We start from the raw sequence: 19,222 nt of genomic DNA on the forward strand, positions 1-19,222 counted from the left end.
AGTAATGGATTCCACTCTAGTGTTTCTTGAGGTGCACTTAATTGAAAGTAGAAGTATAACGGTAATTGCAATTCAATGAAAGCAAGTCTGTGAAAGGCCAAAGCACTATGGTTAGGTACACAGTGTTCTGATGGTTAGATTGATCCAGAGAAAATCTTACAGTAGTTTTTGTTCAACTTTAATATGTATATGAATCATCTGGGAACCTTGTTAAAGCATACATTCTGATTTCAGTAGGTCTGGGGTGGGAAGAGGAGGACTAGAGATTCTGTTTTACTAACAAGCCCCCAGGTGATGCCAATGCAACTGGCTGGCATGTAATATTTTGAAAAAAGGAGGAGGATCTAGACTGCAAGAGAACAGATGGACTGACTCCATGTCTTCAAACAGCCTTCAATAAATATAATTTATCTGATCGGAATTTTTGATAAAGGTTTGAAACAAGTAGTCTGTGATCATATTCTCTAAAAAGGGCCCTGAGTGGAGTGGATTACATATCTGTAATGAAGGAAAGAGATGTCATTAAGACTAATCCAATTTAAGTAGAATAAAGCCAAGGACTGTCAGTGGTGGTATATGGAAACCACGGGGGACCCCATCCCATGGTAAGAATCTCCGCCTTGGGGTGACTCAGTGGGCCCCAAACCTCTAGTTCCAAGGAGAATTCAAAACCACTTCACTTACTCCCACTCCACAGAACCCTGACCAAATCAAACCCTACGGGAAGCTCAACTAAACAAACAGCCATGAGAGCTCCTGAAAGCTGGTCCATTCTGTCTGGACTTGTCCGTTCCCAACTGGCCCATCGTCGCTCATGACCCACCCACCTCAACTATGTCATGTTCCAATAATCGTTTAATTTAATAATTAGTTGGTTTATGTCATATCACTGGTTCCAGACATTCAGAGTACTAAAGGAATATATATAATATGTGGTTGTTCAAACTATCCAGAGCAGGCGATTATGGACATGGTGTTGATGGAGACAGTCATAAAAAAGGACCAAGAAGATGGGAAGTTCGTGTAAGTTAGGCAATATGTACAATACTTAGCTCTTCATTATTAATTCGTACTCTAAATTGCTTTGATATAGGAAAAAAAGATACTTTACCAAATCATCAAAAATATCTCTCTGATGCACGTGGATGGTAATCAGAGTTTCAAATTTCACTCTATCAAACTTGGTTAGGTCATGCGTTGTCTGGCTAATAAGAACATTAAGAATATCCAAAAATTTCTGATTGGTTGCTTGCATGATTTTCCTGTCATCTTTTGCATTATTTAAAGCTTCTTCTGAATCATGTGTCCATAACATCTGAATTCCCAGAAGCCCAACCTGCAAACCCAGTAAACAAACAGTCAAATCATGTCTACAATAAGATTTAGTGGCCACTTAATCATGTGACAGCGAACCAAGTTTTAGTTATTTTAATCTGAAATCGAGACATTTGTTTCTCCAGTCTGAAAGGTGGACAGCTAATATCCTAATTATTAATATTTCATCATTTCAATGTACATAGATAATTAAATTATTAAATGAATTAAATGTCCACCATTTATTAAACTATGTAGGTTGTCTCAGTTATTTAGTGTTGTTATAACGGAATACTACAGACTGGGAGATTTATAAGAAAAGAAATTTATTCCTCACAATTCTGGGGGCTAGGAAGTCAAAGTCTAGGAGCCAGATCCTTTGAGGGCCTTCTTGCTGCATCAACTCACGGCAGAGGGCAGAAGGGCCAGAGCTTGCACAGGCTATTGCTAGAGGGGGCCAAACGTGTTCTCATATGGAAACTGCTCTCATGATAACCAACCTACTACGGCAATAACGACATATGTCCATCATGAGGACCAAGCCCCTATGATGTAATCACATCTTATTAAGCCCCACCTCCCAATACCATTCCTTTGGGAGTTAAGTGTCCAACACATGAACTTGGGGGAATACATCCGAACAATCACTTAAGTTATAGAAGATGGCTAGGAAATGTTTCATAGAGGGCCTGAGATCACTGGATACCTCCATTGTTTTTCTTTCTCAAGAAAAGCAAATGGAATTAATGTACTCTTCATTGTGTATTTTCCCTTGAGCTAGGTTTTCCAGAGGTTTCTTTGCATCTTCTAAACACAATATGCTGCCTATCTTCTTCTTTTTTGACTTTTTAGGAAAACCTGTCTTTTTATTATTTTTTTATTTTGATTCATTGTACACAAATGGAGTACAACTTTTTGTTTCTATGGTTGTGCACAATGTAGATTCATACCATTTGTGTAATCAGACAAGTACATAGGGTAATGATATCTGTCTCATTCCACCATCTTTCATACCCTCACTCCCTCCCCCCTCTCATTTCCCTCTAGGTAATCTAAAGTTCCCCCATTCTTCTCTTACCCCCCATTCCCCCACCCCCATTATGCGTCATCATCCACTTATCAAGGAAAACATTCAGTCTTTGGTTTGTTGGAATTGGCTTACTTCACTTAGCATGATATTCTCCATTCATCCATTTATCTGCAAATGCCATAATTTTATTCTTTTTTATGGCTCAATAATATTCCATTGTGTATATATACCACAGTTTCTTTATCCATTCATCTGTTGAAGGGCATCTAGGTTGGTTCCACAATCTAGCTATTGTGAATTGAGCTGCTATAAACATTGATGTGGCTGTGTTACTGTAGTGTGTTAATTTTAAATCCTTTGGATATAAACCGAGGAGTGGGATAACTGGATCAAAAGGCAGGTTCATTCCAAGTTTTCTGAGGAATCTCCATACTGTTTTCCAGAGTGGCTGCACCAATTTGCAACTCCACCAGCAATGTACAAATGTGCCTTTTACCCCCTATCCATGCCAACATTTATTATTGCTTGTGTTCTTAATATTAGTCATTATAATTTGCATTTCTCTAATTACTAGAGATATTGAACAATCTTCCATATATTTGTTAATTGCCTGTATATCTTCTGTAAAGTGCCTGCCCAGTTCCTTGGCCCATTTATTGTTTGGGTTCTTTGTATTTTTGGTGAAAATTTCTAAAAGTTCTTTATAAATTTTGGTGATTGGTGCTCTATCTGAAGTGTGTGTGGAAAAGATATTCTCCCACTCTGTAGGCTCTCTTTTCACATTACTAATTGTATCCTTTGCTGAGAAAAAGCTTTTTAGTTTGAATCCATTCAATTTATTGATTCTTGTTTTGATTTCTTGTGCTTTGGGAGTCTTATTAAGGAAGTCTGGTACTAAGCCTACATGATGAAGATTCGGGCCTATTTTTTCTTCTATTTGGTGCAAGGTTGCTGGTCTAATTCTTAGGTCCTTGATCCATTTTGAGTTGAGTTTTGTGCAGGGTGAGAGATAGAGGAGTTTAACCAATTTTAGATAAAATTTTTAAGTTAACTTGATAGTACACAAATTTTGCTTTTTTGGAAAAACTGCTTTAAAAATAATGATAGATGAGTTGGGGTTGTGGTTCAGTGTGAGGCACTGGGTTTGATTCTCAGCACCACATAAATAAATAAAGGTATTGTGTCCATCTACAACTAAAAATATATTAAAAATGATATACACATAAATATCATTATTTTTATATTACATTATATAATATATATAAAATCCTGAAAGCTGGTCAAATTTCCTACTATACCCTTATACCGTGCTTGACTTCACCACTGCTCTGAACTTGCCCTCAACTTTCCACCTAATGCTAAATCCTTGGTCTAAATTAGACTTCAGAACATAGAGGGTGCAGTTTTCCTAGGACGGGAAAATACATTGATTTAACCTAAGGAGCTATTTTCTCAGCTTACCAAGTAATGTATTTTAGAAAGCTGTATCACAAAGGTAATAATACTAATAAGAATACTAAAGCTCGTCAAAGATACTATACAATACTAAAATCACAATATTAAAATATTCTGTCCAATAAAGGTTGATTCCATATTTGTGCTTGTGCAGTTTGAATGAATAATTTCTTAACATCTCAGCTGTCTCTACTGTGTGTGCACCAACTCAGGATTTCAAGTTCCTGTTGTGGGGAATTGTTGCAGAAGAAATATAGTTTGGGCAAACACTGCCTGTATTTTCCTTGGACATTCCTTGTCTTCTGTCTCACATTGCTTCTGATCAGATCACGAATCACCACTTTTCATTTATCTAAGATGAAGACTTAATGACACTCATTTCTGATACTGGGTTTTAATACTACTCGATGCATTACAACGCATTTCTAAGAGACAGAGGACATGAGAGCTGTTCCTGAGAACATTCTCTCCACCCCAGCCTCTTCTCTCTCTAAGAAGCTACCTGCAGGAGAAGTCTCCTTGACACATATGCCAATTTACCCTTGAATCACTTGAACAAACAAAAAGGCAAGATGGATTTCATTTCAGGAAAAAGTAAGCTCATTCCTTTTATATCTGTGCATTCCCAGGTCTGCATCCGTATCCTATGTACAGCCTGCATGGCGTCAGGCCCATCCTGCCTAAGCATCTGCCCGCCACTTCCACCCCGCCCCATTTCCTTCTCTTTAACATTAGTAAAGACTGTGTATTCTCACCTGTGCTGGGAAGTGACTGAGGAAAGGTAAGAGTTGAAATCCCGAATCGCTGATTTGATAGAATGCAGACCTAATTATATTATGTAAGGATGACATTTGCACTTTCAACAATTCCAGAAGCCAAATCTCTACAGGACCCTTGGCCATCACAGGACTATCCAGCTAAAACAATTCATCACAAATAGATTACAAAGTGACAATAATTCGGTATTTTTACAAATGTCACACGCTTGACTTGATAAATCATGGTCCCTCCATGCAAACAAATTGTTTTATAATTATACAAAATATGTAAAACATGGGTATGATCATCTATTACCATAACTGGAAGGAACTATAAAGATCATCTAGTCTAAACTCTCATTTCATCAATAAAAATGAATCTCAGATAAGTGAAATGATTTCACCAAACTCGTTTGTATCAAGGTCAGAGCTACGGAATTAGGACCTATGGTTACTAAATCTCTGCCCCCTACATTCTCCCCAGCCTCAACATTTTTTAAAGAAATCCTAATAACAAAATTGTAGCCAAAGTAAATTACAATAATTTTTTCTCCTTCTCTTGATATGACGGCCAACATACGATCATAGTCTTTGGCATGAAATGTCACCTCATTTATGTTGTCGGACACTGCAGGGAGATGTGGCTGTAAGAAACACGAGAGAACACAACATGACGCACGAGGCTAAACACACAAGGCACAGAGGTGTTTTCAAAACCTTAGTATCTTTTATCTTTATAAACATAAGAAATCTACTTCCCTGTCTCTAAAACAAAACAAAAAACAATAACAACAACAACAAAAATACAAACACTGCCTTGGCCTTTGGCTGACTTTAGAGGCTCACTTTTTTAAATCCCACAGAATGTTTTCTCCAAGTCCTGCAAATGTGATGGGACTGGACTGCTCCTTCCTCCCTTCAGCTGGAGCCTGCATCGTACCATCCCAGCCCTCTTCCCTGCCGTCGCCCTTAGCTCTCCCTCTGCCTTTCACAGACTTTACTTCCCTTCTCTTTTTTCTCATCCCCACAACTCCCTGGAAGCCAACAAGGAAGAAAATAGTTCCCAGGTCCCCAAGCCAGAAAAGGCCTGGGATGAGGCTCCCATGCCCTGTGTGTGGGTATTCTCTTCCTCCAGAAGCACTCTTGGAAATGCTAAGAGCACTTGAGAAGCTTCTGGAAAGAAAAAAAGGATCAATCCAAACAAGGCCCCATTTGGTCTATGAATATTTAGAGAAAGAGTCTCATGAGGGTGAATTGCAGTCAGCAAGCACACATTGTGTGCCGTTTTGTATTATCTCATGTAATCCTCATGACAAGTCTACAAGGTGGGAACCGTTAACGTCCTGACTTTACAGATGAGGAAACTGAGGCATGGAAAAATTAAGAAGTTTGCCAATGTCGCACACCTAGCCAGGGGAATAGCAGGTGACTATATTTCACCAATGCCACTGGATCATGGGAGGCTGACAGGCTTGAATCCACAGCAAATAGGACATTCTATAAGCAACATATTCTTTTGTGCTCATCTTTCCTGTCTGCCCATTTCAGATGTTAACTTTATTTTTTAGTTTGGATTATGCATGGTGTTGAAAAAGCACCCTGAATCACACATACTTAAGGTTGTACCTGTATGGTATGGGAATCACTGGCTTGTCCAAGGATTTCCAGGAGAACTGGATCAGATACAAAGAAGAATCTTGGAAATAATAATCGCTTCTTCTCCAAATACCTTCAGAGAAAGTCAACAGCACATTACCAAGTGATCTTTTTCTTTTTGATTTATGGATGTTTTTCAGTCAACACATCTTCAAAAAGATCACAGTGAACACCTACAGGTATGTTCCATTCACACCTGGGGCATTCAGGGAGAACCAAAGTCCAGGCTCCACCACAGATGACACTGGGGAAAACAAGGGGAGCAATGAGAGGGATGTGGAGCAAGGCCCCCCAGCATCCATCTCCCCTTCCTCCTCAGGAGCCTTCCTGAGACTTTCCTAAGAGTGATGGGAACTTCATGGCTGGAATCCACAGTGAACATAGAATTTATCTCCAAACCAGGATGTTGTGAGGATGACTCAGGGGACAATTAACCACTAAGTGAGGACAGAGGCAGTCACTGGAACAAACTGGGATATATCGCATAACCCAATTTTAAACAGACAATGAGAACAAACTTAATTGTAAGAAAAACAATTACAAATTTCTTTAAGAAAATTATCTGTGAATTCGTCTGGTTAGCTGTCCTTTCAGTGAAGTTCTGTACTCCCTGCCTGTAGTGGACTGAAGGAGAGCCCTCCAGAAGGCACGGTCACATACTGTTCCCTGCAATCTGTAAGTGTGACACTGGGGAAGGAGGACTCTGCAGACATGAAGTTAAAGGTCTTGAGAAGACCTTGTCCTCCATAATCCAGATGATCCAGATGAGCCTTAAAACCAATGACTAGTGCAGGAGAAGGAAAGGAGAAGACCAGGTAAAGACAGACACAGGAAGTGGAGTTAAGTATCCACAAGCCAAGGAGCTCCCTGCACCACCACAAGGTGTGAACAGCAAGTAAGGATTCTCCCATAAAGCCTTCGAGGGAGCTGACTTTGATTTCAGACTTCCCATCTCTAGGGCTGAGAGAATACATTTCTATTGTTTTAAGCTACATAGTTTGTCCCAGCAGCCTTAGGAAACTAATACAATGTTTCTAAATTTTTTTATTGGTTCTTTTTAGTTATGCGTGTGACAGTAGAATTCATTTTGATATAATTATACAAGCATAGAATATATCTAATTCTAGTTAGGATCCAATCTTGTGGATGTACATGATGGTTGGATTCACTATGATGTTTTTATATATGCACAAAGGAAAGTTAGGTTGTCTTTCCTTTTCCTATATCCTGTCCCTTCCCTCCATCCCTTACTGTCTAATCTACTAAACTTCTGTTCTTCCCCTCCACACTCCTTATTGTGGATTAGCTTCCACATACAGAGAAAACATTTGACCTTGGGCTTTTGAGATCTGGGTTAATTCACTTAGCATGATAGTCTCCAGATCCATCCATTGACCAACAAATGTCATAAAGTCATTCTTCTTTATAGCTGATAATATACTTCATTGTGCATATATACCACATTTTCTTTATCAATTCATCTGTTGAAGGGCACCTAAGGTTGTAGGAAACTAACACAATACCTTCATTCACCCACCACAAGTCTAAGAAAAACTAAATTTATGTGAAAATATAAAATCCTATTCCCACTTGAACCATTTCTATAAAGCCAGAAAAGTAGTCTGTGCTAGTAACTTGTGAGGGATAAAACACCATCACATATAAAATGATGCATTATTTCAAAAGTCAGCTCTTACCCTGTAAGTGACTTCTGACACACTTCCAACTGCTCATGTAGATGGGGCAAGAGCTGCCCCATGGTTTCGTCTCCAACACAGCAACTGATCACATTGGGATTCTCATGAGCACGCTGCATTATTTTTATCCACGCCTTGTCAATATTCTGAAAACGTTTTGCTTCCTAAAAATAAATCCATAGGGAGTAAAGATTAGCATGTGGATGATTGAAAAAGCAAAGTGTTCAGTTTGGACTTTCTTACGGTTCTTCAAACCAGCCTAGATTAATCTTAGACTACATAATTTAAACAATTATTTTTTCAACTGAATTGATTCTGAAGAACACAAAACCCTGAACTTATAAAGCTTCTTATTAAAAATACTGCTCCATTACAATGGGGTTTACTGGTTATTTGTTTCCTTGCATTTAATACATTTTTGAAGTGCTACATGATTAATTTGCAGAGCTATCAACTTAAAGTTCAAATCTAGTCTTTCAGCACCCCAGGTGTTTTGGTTTGATGAGCAAAGTGAAGAAGCATGAAAATAATTTGATCTCAGGGTCCTTGGAATAATTACAACTCAATGGTACCCCAGGCGGGGAGAAGAAAGAAAAAAAAAAAAAACAATAAAAACACAAAACAAAGCTTCATTTACGTTTGTGCAAATGAAAACTTTCTATTTACTATGGATGATAGGAAACTTTGCATTCAGTTGCAAAAATGCCTCTAGAAATTGGCATAATCTTGCCTCTTTTAAAAATGCAACTTTCTAATTAAAAAACAAAGCCAATATGTTTTAGTTTTGTGCTCTAAAAATGTATTACAAATAAAAATCAAGCATTTTCAATGCTTTTTGTCCTTGATTTATAACCTATATAGATCCCATTTATAACCTATATAGATCCCATTTGTCGACAGAAAACCTTTAGGAATTTCTAGCTTAATTATTTCAGGCTTAATTTTCTAATAGGAAAGTTGCCTTCATAGTCTAAAACCATCAGTTAATTATTGACATTTGCTTAAAAGTCCCCAAAGGAACTGTTTCAAAGGTTTCATTACAAGGTTCTCAGGCTGTTTCTTTACCCCACAGTATGTTTCTGATCTGCTAGTAGCAGACTTACTAAGAGTTAATTTGTGCTTATAGAATACAGATTAACTTCAATACTATTCTCAGAGGAATATTATAAGGTTAGCTCTTGAAAGAGATGAACTACTATAATTTAATAGTTTGCATCTGCAAGTACTCACATACTTCAAGATTTTTCAGTGTTTGAAACTACCTGTTTCTTTCTAAAAATGTAAATCAGAGGTGAGCATTTTTCAGACAGTACAATATTTAAGACTTTGTGGGCTATATGATTTTTGTTACAATGACTCTGCTCTGCTGTTATAGTGTTAAAGCAACCATTGACAATATGCAAATAAGTGGATGTGGCCATGTTCCAATAAAATTTTTTTAAACAAGCAAGTGGCCATAGTTTACCAACCAGTGGTATGGGTTAAGACTTGACCATACACCTTTCACAGAGACCTGCAGATCACACACACCCCATTATTTTATCAGACATTACAAAAAGCCCTATTTACCTGAGGCAGCTGTTTCGCAATATCTCCACCTACAAAGACAGCTTCCAGGTAGACCCAAAGGTTCTGCACCACTAGCCACTCTTCAATTATATCTGAGGAAGTGGACAATTTATACACCCAATTCTGTATATTTTTTTTAAATGGAGCATTATATCTAAAAGGCAAGAATGGAAAATGTTATGTTTCAAGGAAGATCATTAAACAGCACGGCCTAACAAAGTAAATCACAGGAGAAACATTTCTTTGGGAATAAACATTTTGTCCTAAAAGGGCAGTCCCTCAGAAATATTATAGACTCAATGAAATCTCTGCTTTTTAGTCATAAAACTCATATAATTATAGTGACTTCACTTTTTGTTCCCATGTGGCAGTCACAGAACAGGAAAATGGGGCAAGTCTTATGGCATGCAGGTCCAACAAAGGAACTGGGCTGGTTGGTCCTGGGAATAAAACAGTAACAAGAATAAGGTTGTTTTCCCAGACTTCTGTGAGCCCAGTACAAGTGGGAACTTCCTGTGAGAGCAACACATAACCCACTGTTTGCTTTTCTGTGGTCTATGGAATTAATGAATATCGGGAAAGAGACCATTACCCAGCAATTTTCCTTCTATGAATGGTCTTGAAGTTTTCATCTAAGAGATAGATCATCTCTAATGAGACAAAACAAATCTAGCCCTTAAATATCAGGAGAGGGGTAGGCATCCCCAGGTTCACTCAGAGAAAGATTACTACAATATTAGGGTCAAGCTTGTGGTTTGACCTCCACCCAGAGACTATCAATTTCGCCAGGCACTACAACTGATTCTGCAGTGCTAGAGATCCCGGGTAACTATTCCCAAAGACTCTGGGTCCTGTTTTCTGGTCATTGGTGTTGGCTGAAGTGTTTATGGGAACACAAGGTACCCATAAAGTTGAGCTCAACAGAAAAGACAAGACATAGAGTGGATGTCATAGAAGAACTGATGGGCAGCTACTGGGTAAAGACCCAATTTCAGTTACAGCACGAGGCAAACTTCAGTTTATGGTCATGGCAAGTAGTTCCGATGTGGGATCAAGTGCTCCCTGGAGAACAGAACATTTATTCCCTAGGGTCTTAAAATTTTTCTTGATCCAGGACAGAGTGATCTGATCTGAAAATACTCACATATAGAGGATTTCCCAGAAGGTGACCCAGAAGGCTTTTCTGAGTACAGTCTGATGCCTGAGTGACCTATAACTTATCTGGAAGCCTATATGATATCTGGAGTCACAAAGGGAGTTGTACAAAAATTGTTCCAATTCAGTTGTTTAGGCAATAAGAGGCATTTTTCCTAAAACCTAATATATATTGTCCCTCTGGCCACTGATGTGAAGCCAAAAGGCAGTAAATATACCCCAAACACCTTCAAACTCAAGACATGGAAAGTTAGATGGCATAGGCAGGTGTTCCAGGAAGACGAAGCAGCTGGATCTCGAGGGTCAAGAACAGTCCCATTTAGAGAGTAAGAGTCACCTTTGGTGTACATAACCTCCCAACATGAAAAAGGGTGACTGGAAGTGAAACCTGGCACAACCAGCTTCTGTCTTTTAGTCATGTATCTGCATTGTACAACTGCATGTGGCGGAACCCATGACTAAGAGGAAGGCCCACCGAGTCCCATGGATTCACCAGGGAACTGTTACATTCCAGGCAATATCCAGAGTCATGTCTCACCCACAGAGACGTCCAACTTACCTCTGAAGCCACATCCAGGTAGCCCCAGAGGACAGCAGGCACTGCCTCCTCTGAGGTCAGTCTGTGGTTAGGGATTCCAGGTTCAGTAGGTGCTGCCAAGTTCTCTAGGAGGAGACTTTCCCAAAATGTGATGGCTTCGTGGATATCCTTATACTCTGCCTAGCAGGACCTCAACATTGAGTTTACTAGGAATATAAACTGGTATTTTACCAGCCAGGTTATATCCAAGCAAATACAAAGTTCAAGAATTTACATCCTGAACTCCTTGGCCACAGGCACAGCTCGGCAATCTATAGTCACTACTTCAAGAGTTCATAATCATGCAGGAAGTCAGGATGACAAAATCTGTAATGGGGAAGTAGTAGCTGGTGAAGTTTAGGAACCAGTGAACATCTTAGGGTCACCTTTGCCAGGACTATTCAGATTCCCTGAAATCAGAGCATGACTTTGGGATCTTTATCTCAATAAACTCAGCCAGAATCTGATTAATACATTATTCAAATACAAGGCTGCCCCTGGGGCCAGAGGTCATGCAGGTGTCATTCATTAACCAGGGACCCCCAACCTGAAGAAGGGAAATTAGAATTCCCATGTTCCCTGGACATTGTCTCTGTTAATGATGGGCTTGTGACATATTTCTTAGGTGTGTTAGTGTGAAAACCAGCCAAGAACTACTGTCCAGTCAGCTAGGAGAATACAGGTTGTGAATACCCAGATCAAAGACCTGACATTTCCATCGGAATTTCCTAAAACTGTGCTTGAGATCACATGTACCTCTGAGTTCGTCCCACAGTTCAGTGATGAACAGTGGCCTCGTTCAAGGCACAGTAGACTCAACACAGATATACTCACTTTTCATAAAAAAGTAAGCCTCTGAAGCTCAAATTTCTCACCCCAAATTTTTATTAATCACTTGCCCATCATGGACTATCTTTTTGTAGTGCTGATACTGCTAAGGAAACCAAATTTCAGATTAGAAGATTATTTAGTGAGAGACGAGTTAGAGCAAAATGAAACAATGATAGATGTTTTCTTCAGTTTCCGTGAGGAGGTAAAGGAGCTGGTCTCCAACGAGGGATACGTTTGATTTGGAATGCTGGTAATTCAGAGAAGCCCTAAGCTTTCCTTTCCCTTGTCATTCCTGGAATGATGTGAGCAGAGTTCTTTTTATGTATTCCCGCCACCTCCTACCCGCAGTGCTGGGGCGAAACCTCAGTCCTTCCACTCGCTAGAGCAGTGCTCTACCACTGAGCGACACCCCCAGCTCCTGTGTACATTTTTATTGTCCCCTTCCAGAATCAGCTTGTACCTTGCTTTCTCAGCAGTGGACACCTTCCCAACGTCTTTTTTTAATGTAGGCAAGCCCTTCAACAAGTTGAGCATTCCAGGTGTCGTTCCTAGAACACTCCTGAGTAGAGGATCATCCCCCACCCCCTGTGCCTCTTGTGTACCTTTGACCACCGATAATTTGTATATTGATCACAGGTGACAAATGTAGCAGTGAACTCAGGAGATGGCAACTGACCTAAAATGCTCTCGGAGTAGCACCACTCTGAACAAATCGCCCTCTGTTGAGAGGTGGAGGCATAAATACTGGAATGGGGTGGAGGGAGATTTAACAGTTACTTGATTTCTTCTAATAAACTTTGCCCTGAAATCTAAAAAAAAAAAAAAAGCAAGCCCCTCAGTGCCAAGCCCCCGAGGAGGTATACTGCCTTTGTGTGTGGCCAGCTTGCTTTTCCTGGGACACTGGGCAAATGCTCAAACAGGGTTAGCCAAAGAGGGCAATGATAAGAACTCAGAGGAACCAAAAAAGAGAAGATAAAACAAAGAGGACATCTCAGGACGGAGCCAAGATGTTCAGAGAACCCACAGGGCAGGGAGGTGGTTATGATGGGGGCCACCTGGGAAAACAGGGGAGGGGAGTTGAGTGCCATTAAAGACTGGATGGGGGTCATGACTGCTGGGGAAAACATTCATATCAGAACAGAGGAGAGCCAGCAGTGTGGGGCAGAATCTTCTGTGATGTCCCACCTGCAAAACTCCCAGTTTTGCAGGTGGGACAATATGCAATATGAGGCATCATATTGTATAACCCGGAACACCAAATTGAAGTCTCTCCCCCAAATTATAAAATTACCTGTTGCTTAGTAAGGAGCCTAAGACCATTAAACTATCCTCCATCAGAGTGATGATCTCTCCTGACTCGGTCCCTTTGAGCAGGAGCTCGCCCTTTCCCTTAAAGGCTGCAAAACTCAGGTTCTGGTTGGTCCAGTTCTCAATCACCTGCGTCAGCTTGGCCTCGATATCCTTTTCCTTACTGGCAGATATGCAAATATCCTTCAGAGGAAAATCAAAGAATACGGCATGACACTTCCAACCTCAAGTTAAGTGCATCATAAAATCACAGAAGGGTTTAGCTTGGGAGGGACTCAGAAGTCATCTAGTTCAGGGGGTCATTTTGCAGCTAAGAAAACCAAGACTTGCGTGCTGCAGGCTCACAGCAGAACCTTATAACTCGACTCCGAACTATTCTCTTGTACCACATATATAAGATAATGGAACTTAAGTCACTTTTTAAATTTAGTTTAATTGTATTAATTGCTTGTGGTGCTGGGGATCAAACACAGATCTTGTGCATGCCAGGCAAGCGCTCCACCATGAAGCTACACCGCGGTTCCTTGATCACATTTCTAACTGGAGGTTTTTACTAAAGGGGAGATAATCCCAGTTGTCCTATCCATCCTGGAGGCCAGCAGGGAGAATCAAATGAGAATATATGTGAATCTTTTGAACTATTTCAAGTAACATAAATGTTAGCATATTCTTGCTTGTTCTGGCTTAACAGATGACTCAATTTTTTTCTTATGGGTTTTCCCACTTCCCTGAGAATCCTTGATGTAAAAGTCTCACAAAAGAAAATAAAAGTGACATATTTTCCCCACCATACCTCAACTTATTTCATACTTAGATTCACAAAGATGGAAAGGAATGTAAAGGTGTAAGATTTTGCCACTGATACACATGACACAAATTAGTGTGTCCTAAATGTCATGAGAGAATCATGAGTTTTAAGGAGGGAGAACTGACTTGTGCCCAAGGAGGAAAGGCCTTTCACTGAGGAGCAGGCACCCTTCGGGTAGAGCGTGGCTTGGTGGAGGAAGGACATTCTAGTGGAGGGGAAAGACCTCCTGTAGAGGCAGGAAACCCGGTAGCAGCAGGAACCCAGGTGGGTTAGTGGGAGGGCACGCGACAGAGCAGCAGGGTGCCTCTGAGCAGATAGTCCCCAGAGTCCCTCTGCAGTGCCAAGAGTTAATACCTGATCTCCAGAAGTACTTTCCATTTTAAAAATAAATTTTCAAACACCAGCCTATGACTGGCTACATTTTTAAATATAAAAGCCTCCTGATAAAAATGAGATGGTCACCAAGATTTCTTTCAATTCTGTTTCCTTCAAGAGTATCTTAGTAATATTTACAAACAGGGCAAAAACACATTGGAAGCAAAACTTTTGGTGTACATACACTGTTAAAAAAGAGGCAGAGGAGGGCAGAAAATCCAAACACATATATATGGGAGATTTCTGGTCATGTGGTATGTTTCCTCATCTCTAAAAAGTTTAGAATGATGGATAAAATACAAAAAAGAGAGAGTAAAAAACAAACATAGCCAGGCTTTAAAATACAAGCAAGAAGTAGAAAAGATAATGCAAACTCAAGGGCAGAGTTGAAGCTCAGACCTGAGGGTTGTGGCCAGTGGGTCAGACCTCTGGTTGCTCTGGGATAAAGGAGACTTAAAGCAGTAGATCAGAGAGAAGGAGCCAGGGCTGGGTCTAGATCCCTCCCTCTGTGGAAGGAGCCTGACAACACTGCCTCCAGCTGTCATCTGGTTGTTCAGATTAGATGATGCTGTGTACAGAGGGATGCAGTGACAGGGACTCCACCTACAACCAGGACCTGAAACAGGTCAGCTGGTGCCTAGATCCATCCCACCACAGCACGGTAGGGGATAAACTGCTATTATAACACCTGGTTCTGGACCCAGGGCTGAGGGAAGATGGGTAGTGGAAGAGGAAATACAAGGCTACCAGCCAAGGCAAGTTAAAACACAGAATGGGAGAAACAATTTTAGCAAATCATGGAAGCCAAATTTTTTGAACTTCTGCCATTCAGGGTGAACCCTCCCAACAAACAAAAGTTACAAAGTCCACTTTTAAAACAATCTAATGCTCCAAAGGATAGTCAACCTAAAAAACAACCAGAGCAAAAAAACTCAGACCAGTTTCATGAAAAAATCTGACAACGTTTGTGCTTCAACTGGAGTTGTTGGAGGATGGGAGGTGTAGATGAAATAATCATGACCGTGAGTGGATCCCTCCTGAAGCAAGGGCATCTCTACTTTCGCACAGTTTGAAATTTTCCACAATAAAAAAATTCAAAATCCATAAAGAACTCAAAAAACTCTACACCAAGAATACAAATAATCCCATCAACAAATGGGCAAAGGAAATGAACAGACACTTCACAGAAGATCTACAAGCAATCAACAGATATATGAAAAAATGTTCAACATCTCTAGTAATAAGAGAAATACAAATCAAAACTACCCTAAGATTTCATCTCACCCCAATTAGAATGGCGATTATCCGATTATCAAGAATACAAGCAACAATAGGTGTTGGTGAGGATGTGGGGAAAAAGGTACACTCATACATTGCTGGTGGGGCTGCAAATCAGTGCAGCCACTCTGGAAAGCAGTATGGAGATTCCTCAGAAAGCTTGGAATGGAACCACCATTTGACCCAGCTATCCCACTCCTTGGCCTATACCCAAAGGACTTAAAATCAGCATACTACAGAGATACAGCCACATCAATGTTCATAGCTGCTCAATTCACTATAGCCAGATTGTGGAACCAACCCAGATGCCCTTCAGTTGATGAATGGATAAAGAAACTGTGGCATATATATACAATGGAATATTACTCCGCCATGAAGAATGATAAAATTATGGCATTTGCAGGCAAATGGATGAAATTGGAGGATATCATGTTAAGTGAGATAAGCCAATCTCAAAAACCTAAAGGACGAATGATCTCGCTGATAAGCGGATGAGGACATATAATGGGGGGTAGGAGGGGTTAGTGTTAGGGCTAGGGTTAGGTTTAGGGTTAGGGATAAGGAGGGTGGTAAGAATGGAGGAAGGAAGGACTGTATAGAGGGAAAAGAGGAGTGGGAGGGGTGGGGGGAAAGGAAAAATAACAGAATGAATCAAACAACATTGCCCTATGTAAATTTATGATTTTTAATAAAAAAATGGAAAAAAATTCAAAATATTCATGTTTAGGATGCACAAAGAGATAAGTGAAGACATCTGTAAAACCATAGATTTGAAACTTACAAATCTGAGAATACATGTAGATTTAAGAATCTACAGAATTCAGAAAATTGGGAACAGTGTGGAAATGAAAAAAGAACATGCAGTTACCAAAAAGGGTCAGTTAAAAAATCTTGGAAAAAAAGAAGGTAATAACAGAAAAATTATAAAAACTTGATAGACTTTTAAAATAAATACCAAATTAGAAATTTAGAAAAAGTACCCTAAGGAATTCAATAAGAACACAACACATAAACACTGTAAACAGATGTTTTTTAAATGGACATGCAGTTCAAGGACAGGAGGACAGATTGAGAAGCTCCAAAATTAATGTATTTTAAATAATCATATTATCTCCGTGAGTGACAGGATTATTTGGTAAAAGCCAAGAATGCTCAGGATCAGTCTGCATTTTAAGGGTGCATAATAGAGGGCAAACAGTAAACCCCCTAACAAAGTGTTTATTCTAAACAGAAAGAGAATCAGAACTCGTGTTGGCTTTCATGCAGAACGTGCCCCAGGTCCGCACACCTTCTCCTTGCAGAGCATCCCACCACCACGACATGTCGTAAGCATCCTGACCACCATCCGCCTCCCCCCAGGAGCACTTCAGAACCCCTATACCCCAGATCTATATAATCAACCTTGTTACTAAAACTCTCCTCATATCAATCTTATTCTTACAAGTCCAAGTGTAGACCTACAATTCCAACAGTTCCAACTCATACACCTTTTTATGCAAACACTTCCTACCACTTGCACTAGCTTTGTGGACATGGCACATCTCATTGCCCATTTTACTATCTATTTTTCCATGGCAAGCATAACTAATGTGTCTGATGCAAGTTACTTTGATGGAGTACTTAACAGAAGTTCAAACCCTCTTGCTTCAAGAACTACAAGGGCCAAAGCTACTCAAGAATTCAAAAATCTCCATGAGCCAGACACAGCAAGACAGATAACCACATGTTCTGTCTCATGTCAAAGCTAAAAAATAGAGTAAAACAGTGATTAATTACTACAGGCTAGCGAAGGGAAAGAGGAATAGCAGGGCAATGGGTAACAGGTGCCAAAACACAGCAACCCATTATATGTTTTAAGAAGAATTAGAAGAGGAGATGGAAATGCTAATCACCCTGATTTGATCATTACACATTGCATACAGGTATTGAAAGATCACACTGCACCCCCCAAATTCTTACAACCATTATGTGTTAATTTAAAAGAAAAATTAAACTAAATAAAAAATCAGATAAAATGTCTCCTTGTACATTTCTCAGAAAAGGAAGACGTTCTTTAATGGACTATATTGATAAGAACTTCCGTACCTCAATGTCATCCTTATTTTTGAGGAGCGGTGCTTCCATGATGTTTCTAAGACAAAAAGAATCTGATTCCACATCAAATGGGGTCCCAGTTAACTCAGAGATCCGGTCCCAGTGCCTCTGCTTCATTGCTTTGTTGGTCATCATTTCTAGCAGAGGACACGACTCACTGAAATCATCGATTCTTTTCTTCAGATCCAAATAAGCTTGCCAATCTTTAAGTCCTTTGGGAAGCTTACGACATCTTTCAGAAAGAAAGAGAAAATACGTCATCACCTCTGCATTTCTTGGAGGGAGATGTTACCGTAAGACACCAGGGAATAAATTAGTTTGTGACGTACCCATAGGAGCCTATGAAGACAAGCACGATAAAAAGGCAAGCTAATTCAACGGAAGCTCACCTGTTTTGAAATTCCTGCAGCTCTGCATTGATTTTTTCAATATCTACATCTCCCCAAAGTATTTCATAATAACCACTAATACTGCCCATTACGGTATCATACAGTCCATACAGCTTCTGTAGCAAGTTGAGTTCTTTTCTGCGAAATGAAATAATTAAGTCATCATTGGATGGGCAGAGTTCATTCAATCAAAATTTCATTAATTATGTGAATAATGTCTTTTAGACACCAAATGTACACCTCTTTCTAGGCTTCCAATTAAAAATTTTTGTTAAAGTTTAATATGCAATGTCAAGTTTAAAGGCTGGAATGTAGCTCAGGGGTAGAACTCCTGCCTAGCATGTCTTGCCTTGTACTGTAAATAATAATAATAATAATAATAATAATAATAATGATAACAATAACAATAATAAAATAACAGTAATAATAAGGCCAAGTTTACAGTTCCCAAACATTTCAAATAATACCATAATTTGATATTAACACATGGTTTGGTTATTTTGTAAAGGAAAAATCAGGACCCTTTTATAAATCCAAAACACTACAACCTTATCTTATTTTTCCAATTCTTTTCTCATTTTGCTCTTTTCATCCACCTAAGAATTAATTCATTATTACTAGTTATTCCCAACTCTGCTAAACATCACTAAAATAATAATAATGATGAAATCTCTCAAAGGATGATGTAATAGTGAATCAATCACTATCAAATCATTCTTTGGGTTTCTTGTCAAGTGTCTCAAATTACTTCATCGTCTTTCAAGAAATACAAAAACAACTCTGGAGACAACATTCTTATAGACTTCTGCTTGCTTAGCTTTCTCTTAATATGGCTAAGAGTTCAGGTCCTCATTTTCTTCCTAAAGCAGCAAAGGGAAGAAAATTGACAACAGAATATGTTTCCAAAGTGTTAAGGAAAAAAGAGGCA

At 39.5% G+C, this 19,222-nt stretch overlaps 1 protein-coding gene across 1 annotated transcript in view; it reads right to left on the reverse strand.

Moving 5' to 3' along the window:
• Positions 1-19,222, reverse strand: part of DNAH8 (dynein axonemal heavy chain 8) — a gene marked incomplete at its 3' end in the record, with an annotated part of 249,573 nt that overhangs the window by 148,211 nt on the left and 82,140 nt on the right. The window contains exons 30-38 of the mRNA XM_079148326.1: positions 18,295-18,432; positions 17,897-18,137; positions 13,334-13,533; positions 9,480-9,633; positions 7,911-8,074; positions 6,184-6,286; positions 5,097-5,201; positions 4,555-4,716; positions 1,112-1,336 (exon numbers count right to left, since the gene is read on the reverse strand). Coding sequence (XP_079004452.1) covers positions 1,112-1,336; positions 4,555-4,716; positions 5,097-5,201; positions 6,184-6,286; positions 7,911-8,074; positions 9,480-9,633; positions 13,334-13,533; positions 17,897-18,137; positions 18,295-18,432 — 1,492 coding nt within the window. The remainder of the gene's footprint in view (positions 1-1,111; positions 1,337-4,554; positions 4,717-5,096; positions 5,202-6,183; positions 6,287-7,910; positions 8,075-9,479; positions 9,634-13,333; positions 13,534-17,896; positions 18,138-18,294; positions 18,433-19,222) is intronic.

The sequence above is a fragment of the Sciurus vulgaris genome (genome assembly GCF_902686455.1).
Source record: "Sciurus vulgaris genome assembly, chromosome: 7".
Lineage (NCBI taxonomy): Eukaryota > Metazoa > Chordata > Mammalia > Rodentia > Sciuridae > Sciurus > Sciurus vulgaris.